The 12574-nt window shown below is 36.5% G+C and overlaps 1 protein-coding gene across 4 annotated transcripts in view; it reads right to left on the bottom strand.

Annotated features, from left to right (window-relative positions):
- The window catches only part of LOC111318851 (lupus La protein), an 85296-nt gene extending 76055 nt beyond the window's left edge, over positions 1–9241 (bottom strand). For 2 of the 4 annotated variants that reach the window (XM_088744192.1, XM_088744193.1), the window contains exons 1-11: positions 8975–9240; positions 8435–8504; positions 6939–6979; positions 6779–6844; positions 5808–5909; positions 5199–5261; positions 3945–4090; positions 3419–3484; positions 3169–3223; positions 2572–2649; positions 1723–1782 (exon numbers count right to left, since the gene is read on the bottom strand). In XM_088744192.1, coding sequence (XP_088600318.1) covers positions 1723–1782; positions 2572–2649; positions 3169–3223; positions 3419–3484; positions 3945–4090; positions 5199–5261; positions 5808–5909; positions 6779–6844; positions 6939–6979; positions 8435–8504; positions 8975–9052 — 825 coding nt within the window. In that variant the 5' untranslated portion in view covers positions 9053–9240. Of the gene's footprint in view, positions 1–804; positions 871–1061; positions 1180–1722; positions 1783–2571; positions 2650–3168; positions 3224–3418; positions 3485–3944; positions 4091–5198; positions 5262–5807; positions 5910–6778; positions 6845–6938; positions 6980–8434; positions 8505–8974 lie in introns of all 4 variants that reach the window. The other 2 variants (XM_088744190.1, XM_088744191.1) reach the window with 2 other exon arrangements.
- Positions 9242–12574: the final 3333 nt, after the last annotated feature.

Raw genomic sequence — 12574 nt, 5'->3', positions numbered from 1 at the left:
CATTGTAAGGAGAAAATTGATGCTGATCACTCTTCCTGGGCCCAGTTGTTCGAAGGCCGATTAGTGATAACCCAGAGTTAAATTCAAATCCAGGTTTATATGACAGAGCTGAATAACGTATACGCATGCGCTAGGTTTTGCCGCGGAAACACGGACTTTGAGTCGTTCGCATGGTTGATTTCCTATTCTATTGCTTCGAGGCGTCGTTTTCCTTGCCGCTTTTCTTTTACAGAACAAACGTCAAAAACTTGGTACATCCCCTAAAAACTTTAAAAAATTAATTTTCTCCCTAAAACCTCTGGAAACAGGAAAGTGCCTTCGAAGAAAACAGAGTTGCTCGGTTTTAAAAGTCAGCCCTTACTATTTTCCGCCAATTTTGCTAAATTTTAGACCTAGGACACTTCAGCCCGCGTTGTCGAACGCATACCCTCTGACGTAGCATTTCATTATTCAGCTCTGTCAGTCTCAATATTTCTCTGTTCAAAAGCCTTTTTGGGATAATTTACCCAATTCTTTTCAGAGCATTCAATCATAAATTGCAGACAAATGGAATTACACTGCATTTCTTTTAAAGGTTTCAGATCTGAAATCAAATTTCACATTAATCCCGGGTTATCCTAACCCACCTTTAAACAACCCGATCCTGGTTAATTTCTCTGTAGATGAAACGACAAGCCGATGGAAAGAAACTGTGTCCTTTAAAAGGACACATAAAATGAAAAGGTATTGTCTCTGAGGCACAGAATACTCGTATCTTCACTTTCCAGAACATTAACGACAAGACCCGCAGATGTTAATGGTTACCTTTCTTTTGCTTGGCTACCTCTCTGTCTTCTTTAGCTTTTAACCAGTAATTCTTTTCTTCCTCACCTTCAAAAGCAAATAATTATACAGATATACTTGAGTAAAGAATTTATCTGCAAGTTTAGGGTAGGGAAAGGAATCATAAAGAGAATTTAACAGGGTTTTCGGCACCTTATGGTTAGCTCTAGTAAAGCTCCAAATATGCGGTAGGTCGAGAGTTTGAACCCGAGCCCGCGATCAAACAAACAAAATCGTACCCTCTAGCACCCGAAGAGTTGTCTCCACATCCCTGATGAGTATTTTACCGTCGCTTGCTTCCTTTAGAGCGTCAATGGCTCGCTGGGCTCCTCCTTCTTTAGAAAAACGAACGAAGCCCTATAACAGAGAACTGCACAGTAAACATAATTCCAAGTAAAATTCTCCGGGCTTTGTGCGCAGTCTCTTTTCAGACTCAAAATTTTGAGTGAAATTACAGGCTGGGGAGACTTATCGGCCGTCTAAGGTTAGCTCAGATTTGACACTTCTTCCATAGAGCAATTTCACACACATTCCGATAGATAGGCTCATTACTTATGGTTATTTTCAGGAATCACTCTCTGACAGTTTCTAGGTCATCCGACCCTTTTTGACAGTGGGGCGATGATCCTACTACGCATGAGCATAATAGTCCATTATTCGTGGGCAGCACATTGCAGATGACGTGTTGCGCAGTTGGCCAATAAAAAGTAAGGGTAAAGCATAGGATGCTGTTTTGTCAATTATGTATGTGTCTTTGTGTTCTTCAGGCTCTCCACAACAACAACTCTTGGATGGACAGTACTTGGATGTATTTTTTAATCCCATAATAATCACCTGGGCTACTTGGATGTATTTGAATGTACTTGTATTTGTACAGAAAGATGCTATAATTGTACAAACCTCTGTATCTCCTCTGGCAAAATCCACCCAAGCGATATTTTCATGCTCACCGAATAGACTCTGTAATGCAACATAAACCTTGGTGAACTTTTTATTCTTAAAGTAAAATCCTATAGAACTTTTTCAAGAATGGCATAAATTCTTATCTTCTTTGTTCCATTGTTTGCAAGTTAAGTACTCTCGAAAACTTCAATCCTATATTTCGGGGTTAGCTCGAAACGAGACAACGAGCGCTAATTGACTTGAGGAAAGAATACTTAATTGCATGTTTTCCAGCCATGTTGAAAAGCAATATGTATCTGAGGCTGGAACCAAGGTATTTTTCAGTTTTCGCATTAAAAACCAACAATTATCGAGTTTTTTGACGCTCTGTGGTTTTTTCATTTCTTGACATTTAGTATTCAGCTTTAATCCAGAGAAAGGAAACAGTTTTTAAAGTTTTTTTATTCGCTTGCCACGTCATTTGACCTCAGTTTGAATCATTAACCTGAGCACTGTCAAGGAAGGGGGGGGAGGGGAAGGGGAAGAAAGGGGAAGGGCAGAGGACACAGACGAAGTAATGGAAAAGAACTACTAACCCCTAGATTCACATAAAGAAGTAGGCTACGTTACAAGCCGCTGTTCGGGGGATGAGCCTGCGCTCATTCAACCCCACCTCCCCTCCCCGAAGGCTTTTCTGGAGGATCACACCAAGACCAGACCCGAGAAAACTGCGGAAATCGAGCCTAATTTAGAGCGGGAACCTTTCCAAAGTTAGCCATGGTTTTCAATAAATCTCTCCGAGAGTTTTGACCTCAATTGTAAAGTAATGATAAAATTTAAAGAAAAATAATTTCAAAATCCCTCTACCTTCAGGTCTTCACGAGATGTCTGTTCTCCTACGTTTTTGAAATGCACAACACAGCCACTGTCATACTTGACGGCTTCCTAGCAAGTTTGAAAATTCGTAAAACATTAGTTCGCTACACCATTCGTTGGCGATTTAGAGGGAAAAACCGTACACAACTTTGCTCTGAGTACTTGCGAAACTCACGTTTTTTTAAAAAGAGCAAGTTGATAATCCTTAAATAAAAGGATATAATGACGATATTCCGGAGAAAATGAGGAGTAACCTCTCCAACGATCTTTGTTGAAAGAGAAACAAGCCGCCATTTTTAAAAGTGCGTTTGCTGACCACGTGGAAAATAATGCGCAACAAGGATGCGCAGTGCAATCCTAAGGACCTTGAACTGCCCCTTTCTAGCTATTCCCTCTCCATTCTAGGTACCATACATTTCCCTGCTAACTAGTTGAGAGAATTTTGTGTTACATCAAAAATCCTCTCGCTGATAGATAGGTCTTTTCTCATCACCTGTCTGCAAGATAATGAGTTGGGTTTTTGTTACGAGAAGCTAGATATCATTCACAGCTGAGAATCAAAAGTTTAATGACGAGACTATATTATACCTCTTTTTCCTCGGCATCTTCTTTGCTTTCTTGTTTTATCTCTTTTGCATCGTCACTTTTTCGTGAAAAAAAAAAAAAAAAAAAAAAAAGAGAAAAAAAAAATTAACTGGATAATGTCGTAAAATTCCCCATCGAAGAATCAGTGACGATCAAAACAATTGACAGTCTGACTATACATCGTGAGACAAACGATAAAACAATCATTGATCTTTTCAATTACAAAATCACATTTATACATGTACACACTTACTCCTTCCTCTTTTTCTCCTCTTTTTTGCGTGGATTTTCCTTTTCTTTCTTTTTGTAATAATCACCCCTGTTGCAGAAATGCTTCACGTAAAGATAACGATAACGCGTGGCTTAACCCTATATTCCCTCACAAATATCCGTATTATCTATTCTCTTCTCTATTCAATTCGTTTGGTACTGACAAGAAGAATTGGTTTAACAATCAAAGCTTCTGAGTTCCGGAAAATCGAACCTTGACTCTCGGAACTTTCAAGGTTTGAGTTTCGACCTGCGATGGGGACGATTTAATTTATATGTAATTCTCGAACGGAGATCAAGAGCGATTGACAAAGCACTTGGCAAACGGCTACCTTTATACATAATGTACATAGTCGTTTCCATTGTGGGCCATTGTTGATGGAATCGCACAGAAAAAACTCATCCAGCTCAATGGTAGACGTATGTAACAGGATTTATAAACCCCATTCAAACAAGGCTTTTTTTAGATTTCCTCTACTGTGAAATTCTACATCGTTCCGTCCACTTACTTCATCATTTTAATAAGTTCCTCGTCATTGTACTTCACTGATTCCAGCAACGTGAAGGCCTTTGCTTCTTCAACAGTCGAAAATTCTACAAACACAGATCCTTTGAACGAACGTTCCAAATCTCTTCGCAGGATGATGTATATAACCTGCCAAAGATGTGTGAAGCGCTTTAGAACTTTTGTATAAAGCGCTATATAAATGATATTATTATTATTATTATTATTATTATTACCAACCACCTTGCGTTCTACGAAATAGCAAAATTTTTCCCACCGCATTTTCCCGCGCTTTACTTGATCGCCCGCATTTTCCCGCGCTTTACTTAGTCGCCCGCGTTTTCCCGCACTTTAAGCAGTTTGGTTGTTCTTACTTTGATATCTCATTGGCTCTTAATGGTATCCTCCTTTCTTCTGATTGGCCATTGAGATTAATTTGGTTCTAGTTTCACGACACTCAATCGAAAAACGCTCCACACTATATGTAAAATGCCGTAATTACACTCTTTTTTTTTTTAATAGGAACGTCTTACGGTGGGGCTCAGACTGAACGTCCTTTTTTTTGTTGCGATTTGAGCCGGAGAACGTTCTTAATTTATTGTTTAATTTGTGTGGTCAAAAATTTCCCTAAGTAATTGAGTTAATTGTTCTGTTAGACCACACTTTTATATTTCTCTTACCTTAACTTACACTTTTCCCCCAAAAAGGGCCCAAAAATAAAGTCGTTCCTAACCGACTCTTAGCCTGGGTAGGTTCTTAGTATGTTCTTTAAAATTTTGGATAATCTCAACTAGAACGTTCTTACATATTAGGTTCTTATATAAAAAAAGTGTACTTGATTAAACATCGCTGTGTTTATTGGACAACAACCCATTTATAACTATTACGATAAATCAAGTTTTACATGGAAACTTGTTAAGCTTCCAAGGCTGCTGAAGATTACCAAGTTGTACTCTAATTTATATTAATAATCATTTTCTTTTGAAGATCAAATAAACCCGCTTCCTAATCAGGAGAATGCGAGGTTTATTCGAGAACTATTAAAACAATTATTGTCATCAAAATTAAAGGTAGTCTCGTGCCCAGACCTTTCACGGCCGAGCGCTTGTAAGCCTACACTAGGCTGCTTATTTATATATGAATACATTGGTCCCTATTCTATTGATCAACAGGGGTCCTACATAGCACTCAAAAAGCAGTGTGGTTTACCCACCTATGCATACACATTAACACTAGTCTCCAAGTTCCAGCTTCTTACCTTTCCATAATTAGCAAAGAATTCTTCCAGTTGATCAAGGCTTGAATCTTTAGGGAACCCTTTCTGTAGTAAGATCACAGTGGTGTCAGTGTTAAAGAGCACTATGCATGTTCACTAAAAATTATTTGCATATAAGGAGAAAATTTGATCTTTCCTTAATTTGAGCTTTCCTAACAGACAACTTGTTGGATGCAAGCTAGCTGATGAGCTTTATAAAAACTAAAAATGTATACAGTCAAATATATAACGTTCATCAACTTAATTGGAAACTGACTATTTACAAGAAAAATTAAACTCAGCCCACCCTTTCCAAGTGACACTCTTTTATGCTGCCTTAAAATTAAGTCTTTTAACTTGGCCAAAAGACATATTCATGGAAGGACTATACAGTCACTGTAAAAATCATTAGCTGTTCAAACTGTAAATGCACAATCTTGTTAGCTTACATAATCAAATTTAAAGAGAGGGGGTTTGAAATCTGTTCCTATGTATATTTTTAGAGAAGTGATAAAGTGATGCATAGCTTTCTTTGGACCATGTACACTGTACCCAGTTTGAGTACCTAGATGTGATGTATTTCTTTCGAAATCAAGGAACATTTAGACATACACAGTAGACTGTTTTACTCTTTGCAGCGTTTCTTGCTTCAACAGTGTTCTCTGGAAGAGGTTTTGACAACACTCGTCTTATTTTCTTATTATCTTCACTGATCTGTAATGAGGAAAGTGGATGAAAAAACTTCAATTTTATCTTCATTTAATTGTTAGGTACTTCAAGAAAATAAGGGATAAAGGAATTGAGACTCTACTGCAGGTTTATCCTTCAAACTGCTGGGATTGGGAAGGTCAAAAGTGTCCCATGTACAATGAGAAAGGTGGGAATCTTTTAATAAAAGGGGATACGTTTCTTGAGAAACAGTGGTATTGCGTCGGTGGGCAAATTAAAGGAAAATTCGGTTTCATCAACTGAGTTGATAAATCAGCCACTGTAAAAAGTTTTTTAAGCTGACATTTCAAGTGTTAGCTGTCCGTCAGAATGAAACTGATGGTTGGTAACCTTTGAGCTTGTTTATCAAGAAAATAATAAATAATAATAATAATATTTATTTACTTGTATTGCACAAATATCAATCCAGAGAAAAAAATTTTTATCTGCGCATTACATTGACTCAACAAAATCCTGAAATCCTAAACATATTCCAATTAACAAAAAGTCTTATTTACAATAACTAATTAATCTTTAAAAGTCCTATATACAAATCCTTCTTTATGAAAAGAATAAAAACAATAAATTAGCTAGGAAATGCCTTCTGGAATAAATGAGTTTTAAGAGCCTTCTTGAAAGCATTAACTGAAGATATATTTCTAATAAAAAGGGGAAGATCGTTCCATAAGTTAGGGGCAGCCATATAAAAAGATCGATCACCAAGTGTGGAAAGATACTTGCATGGTGGAATGTTAAGAAGTTTGCCATCATTTGATCTAAGATAGTACCTACCCCCTGGTAGGAATGTTGACCATTAGGAATGAATGGCTGACCAAAATATAAGAAGATTGATGCATTAATATAAGTGTATGTACCTCAACAAGTCCAGCATCTGATTTTCTCAAAGCATTTGCAATCACATCTGTATCAGCTGATAACGCCTGGTGGGTAAAATCAGAAAATGATTATGGTACAACTTATATAAAAAAAAAAAACATTATGCAGATTTATAATTTTCTAACACAAATTTTTTACCTTGAGTCTGTTAAAGGTTGCCAGACACTCCAATGTTATCCCTATGCTCTTGTTAAGAAAAAAATCTTTGAATGTAACAATAACTGAAAAGTGAAGCCCTAAGAGTATTAGAAGTCACTTTTTCGAATACTTTCATCATGATGATAATAGATGAAGGAAAAACTTCCCTAGCCCTTTAACTCTCTTGATCTAATCCTTAATTCTCAGTAATAACTGCTGTATATTTCCTTGTGGAGCAGTTGAGAGAGTTTGCTATTGGATCCCAATGATACAACCTAATCTAAATGCTCATCTGTTGCAAGGAGAAGTCAAACATTTCAAATTGTGTCAGAGAGTCCAATCTGCAAATGGTAACATTTTCAATTCTTATATTGTCAAATGATCAACTTTGAGTAATTAAATTAAATTGCATGATCATGCTTTTAAGTCCCACTGAGCATGCTGATAATGAGGGTTTTGCAGTGAAGGATAGCAAAGGGAATTTTTCCGCATAACAAATGCATTCATTGCGATATGAAGCACTCAGGAAATGTGGGGGATGCCAAACAAGTTCTTGCTACTCTTCACTATGTAAAAAAAAATACTCTACGTTATATCTTGACAGGCTTTAACCTTTCAGACCCATGATCTGATTAGTAATTCTCCTTACTGTCTGCCATACAATTCTTGTAATGCCACTTTGGGGAATTTTGTATTGGATCAACTAATAATCCCCTGATTGATATTTTCCTTTCTATTCTCAATACTTGTCTGCTTGATATTGTAAGGAGAAATTTTATCTTAGTCATCGATGGAAGTTTAAGGGTTTAACTTTCCAGGAGCATTACACCTCAATGATATTGATAATGAATCATTAGTTTTTAAGTAGTTTAAGATTTTAATATAGAGCATTCTTAAAGGGGAACTGAAGCCTAAAAATGAACCCTTTTTAAACTGCAGCTTATAGTTCAAATAGCAATGTTCGAGGGTTTCTTTCAGTCTTTGGGCCTAACTTCACCTTGAAAAAATAGTTTAAAGTATTTTGGCCTCATAGTAAGGCGGCTCAGAAAAGCAATGTCAGCGGTTATTTTAGCTCGCTCTTTCATCACTGGTGGGGAAGAAAGATAATAAACCCATACTCTTCCTACAGAACTTTGGTTTGGTTTTGGAGTTATCAAAGTTGCGTGGCTTGTAATGGGGATTAACCACGAAAATGAAATAGTAACAGTTGTTTTTCTTAAGTTGGTTCCCCACCACTGACGTCATAAACGACCGCTGCTGACTTATTTTGAGCCAACGGTCTTAAAGCCCCAAAAGCGGGAAAAAGGAAACTTGAAATTGAATTTTTTCATAGAAAATAAGAAGTGAACGAAAATGAATATCGACACTTGATCTTACTCCTCTAAAGTTAACCAGAAATTAATGCAAGCAATATACCAATTTTAGGCTTCAGTTCCCCTTTAAGCTCCAAGGCTCATCTGATTAAAGTATTTGATAGCTATCAAAGTTCTGGATACATCCATCATCTTCTTCAGCCTTTTGTCGCAGAAACCTATCCTTGGGAAGATTTTTATCTCCAAAGTAAAACTGCAAAGAGAGGATTTGAAATTAAGAATCAACTTCTAATAAAAATGGCTGACCAGGGAAATCTAAGGACCTGCAGTACCAGATGAATCAATGTGATAAAGCTTGCTTGCTTGAATAGTAATTTTGTACTTCATAACAACTGTCCCGTGACCTTTATCTTCGTCAAACACACAAAATTTAAGTCTCCATTAGGGACACGAAACTCAGACTCTTGTTTTCCCGTGAAGTATTGTATATTGTACAAACTGATCAAACAGTACAAGGAGCTTATCAGCCAGCTTAGCCTCATGAGTTTAAGTTACTTTTAAGTCAAACTTTCTGCTGAAGGATTGACAAAATAATGCCCAAAACACATTGGCAAAGACGTAAACTTAACATAATGACATGTAGTTTCAGCTAGACATTAACTCAAGAATTATATTAATTTATTCATTGTGAACTCTGACGGTAGACAAAAATAACAGCGTTACCTCTACTTGTTTGATGATCTTCTTTTCAAGGTCCGAAGGTGCTTCCTTGTTTCCGTTTACGGCGTCGCTTTCTGCCATTTTTCGGGTATCTTTTGATACTTTACTGCTAATAATTCGTCTTGAAATAAAATTTAACTCAAATCAACCAGCAGCTCAGGTTTCGTAACAAGGTAAAACTGAAGCTACGAAACGGAAATAGTGATGAAAATTTGCAACACGTGCAGAACAGCGTTTCGATTTCACCACAATTTATCATAAACTTTAGTGTGAATAACCGCTGACAATTTCCTCGTATTGCGTGACAAACTTGTGCAACATTTGTGTAACACAACTGCGTTAATCGCATTTTTGTTGAGTTTTCTTCAAATCATTGTGGCGAAGTATTTGCCTCGTAAACATCCCAACATTTGACTCCCAATCTAAAATCGAGTGCGTTTCAATGAAAATGAAACCACTGTAAGGCGAATCTAGCCCGTTCATGAGATCGGATGGGAGGTGAGCAGGAAATTAAGACTGGAAACTAGACTGAAGAGACTAAAGAGGATCAAAGCGAGAGACGGGGGTGATCTGGGAATAGTGAGAGCCTCTTCCATCCCAGATACTCACCATTTTTCGCACGTTATAATTATTGGCGATTGTCTCCAGGAGGCTGGTGCAGGCCAAGGCCGTTCTCAGTAAAAAGAAAACACAGGGCTGGTGAGGCTGGGGGAGGGTTTGAGAGTGCAAACATTGTATTTGAGGGGTGGGGGAAAGTGGATGTAGCTTACTCACGAGGGGCTCATGAGTGAGGATGGGGAAATTAATCACAGTCGGGATAAAAGTATATATCTATATATATATATATGTACTACCCTACCCTGTGTAATTAAAATTATCCAAAGGATTAGAAATACAATACTGATAATATAAAATATTAAGATTTGCATAAAATACAGTTCTTGCAATTGTCCGACGAGATTAAACTTTGTATATCTAATGTTGTAAAGCACTTTTAAATTCTTGTAGCGTTGTTAGTGTTCTTGTTTTTCCATCTAACTTAGACCAGATTACTGGACCTAAGTACCTTAGAGAGTGCTTACCAAAACGTGTTGTGCATACTCTGGGAATAATGAAATCATTGTTTCTTAAATTTTATCTATTATTATTAATGTCAAACAAGTTCTTAATATCATTAGGGCACAGATCGTTTTTAACTTCATACATTAACACGGCTATATCATGTAATCTTCTATTATATAGGGTTGTTAATTTGGCCTTTTTAAGAAGATCGCTACATGATGATATGCTATCACAGTAAACAGCGCTAAGGCCCCGTTTCTGTACCCTCTCTAATTTTCTAGAATCACTAGCTTTACAATAATTCCATATAGTACGACAATAAGTTAGAAAATGCAGGATAGCAGCCTTAAAAAGTTGTAATTTAGCCTTAACTGGGATTAACTTCCTTAATCTATTAATTAGCCTACCCTTTGGCTACTTTTTTTACAAATGTTGCTTGTGTGGTCAGGAAAATTTAAATTATCATCAATGTTTACACCCAATAATAAAAGGGTGTAAGTTTTAAAAGGGATTAAGTAGAAACGGGCTGCAACGTTATTAGATTTTGACAAGCAGTCAGGAATGAAAAATTCTTGAGAGATATTTATTGAGATTTGCTGTTATAGTTTGTTCGTGTGTGGTTTGCATAAATTCTTCTCTGAAGAACTTGTCCGAGTTAAGTGAAAGTCTTTATTGGGTTAAAAAGTGCCAACTTCTTTCCCAAGCTCCTCTCGCTTCTTCCCTCGAAAAGAAAGAGCCCTGGGAACGAGATTGGTCATACAGAATAATGGGCCATTCTATAGTTGTGTACTTGGATGTTAAGCCTATGATTTGGAATGAAGTTGAAGGTGACCTTGTTGATAGAGACCAGTATCTAGTTAGTATGATAGCAAAGTAATTTTCATTTGAAAAGCAGCAACGTTTGAAGCATGGCTAGTTCGCCCTTAGCCTCACTCCTTTTCAAAGGCAAACAAGCGTGCATCCACTCAATTAGGAAGTTAAAGGAATCTCTAAAACGAGTAAAAACAGCTTAAAATTGTATGAAACTATTCGCACCTATCTTATTCACTGGGAAGATCCAGCAAAGGGTCAAATATTTTTTCAGGCGAAGAGGTTGAACATTGGAAATATCTGCTTTAGATCCTCTTAAAGGTGGCTAAATGTACATTATCAACTCAATAGATTAAACAAATTATTTATGAATGTTTCCTTTACAGAAGTAACTAGGATCATGTTTACTTGTGCGTAAAAAAAACTGAACACCATTCTTTAGACAAAGATTTCAATGGTGATGTTCAAGCTTCGAATGACATTAGATTTTGTTAGACATTTAAGAATAAACACTAGCGAGAAAAACACACAACGTTTCGATGACTCCATGTCATCATTCTCAAGTGAGAAGAGAATAAAAATGAATAGTTAATTTATACTGTACGAAGGTGGCAAACGTAAAAAGTTTAAAATTTTTAAAATATTTAAATAAATTGGCAAAGGTCGGTGTCAGTTTGAAATTCTGACAAAGATGAAGAAACTCGATAGTTCCATCACATTTAACTTGTTTCTTGCTACAATCTTCAAGTCGTCTGAATAAATGCAGCTTGTCTTCGCGTTTCAATATTCGAATGACATTAGATTTTGTTAGACATTTAACTTGATAAACACTAGCGAGAAAAACACACAACGTTTCGATGACTCCATGTCATCATTCTCAAGTGAGAAGAGAATAAAAATGAATAGTTAATTTATACTGTACGAAGGTGGCAAACGACTTGAAGATTGTAGCAAGAAACAAGTTAAATGTGATGGAACTATCGAGTTTCTTCATCTTTGTCAGAATTTCAAACAGACACCGACCTTTGCCAATTTATTTAAATATTTTAGATATTTTAAACTTTTTACGTTTGCCACCTTCGTACAGTATAAATTAACTATTCATTTTTATTCTCTTCTCACTTGAGAATGATGACATGGAGTCATCCAAACGTTGTGTATTTTTCTCGCTAGTGTTTATTCTTAAATGTCTAACAAAATCTAATGTCATTCGAATATTGAAACGCGAAGACAAGCTGCATTTATTCAGACGACTTGAAGATTGTAGCAAGAAACAAGTTAAATGTGATGGAACTATCGAGTTTCTTCATCTTTGTCAGAATTTCAAACTAACACCGACCTTTGCCAATTTATTCAAATATTTTAAATATTTTAAACTTTTTACGTTTGCCACCTTCGCACAGTATAAATTAACTATTCATTTTTATTCTCTTCTCACTTGAGAATGATGACATGGAGTCATCGAAACGTTGTGTGTTTTTCTCGCTAGTGTTTATTCTTAGATGTTCAAGCTAGCTTAAAATTTTATGAAATTATTCGAACCTACGTTATCCATCTGGAGGATCCAGCGAAGGGTTCAGCCCTTACGAACACGACAGAGCTGAAAAAAGTACGCACATACATTTAATTTAATTTAATTTAGTCCATTTTCACTGCATTAAGTTTTTGCAGTGGGGAAGGACTAGAAAGGAACATAGGAACCATTCGTGCTAGTCCACCCTCCCACCCATC

Source organism: Stylophora pistillata, chromosome 14 (genome assembly GCF_964205215.1).
Source record: "Stylophora pistillata chromosome 14, jaStyPist1.2, whole genome shotgun sequence".
NCBI classification, from domain to species: Eukaryota; Metazoa; Cnidaria; class Anthozoa; order Scleractinia; family Pocilloporidae; genus Stylophora; species Stylophora pistillata.
Note: the sequence above shows the minus strand (reverse complement) of the source record. Positions and strands in the feature narration are given on the sequence as shown.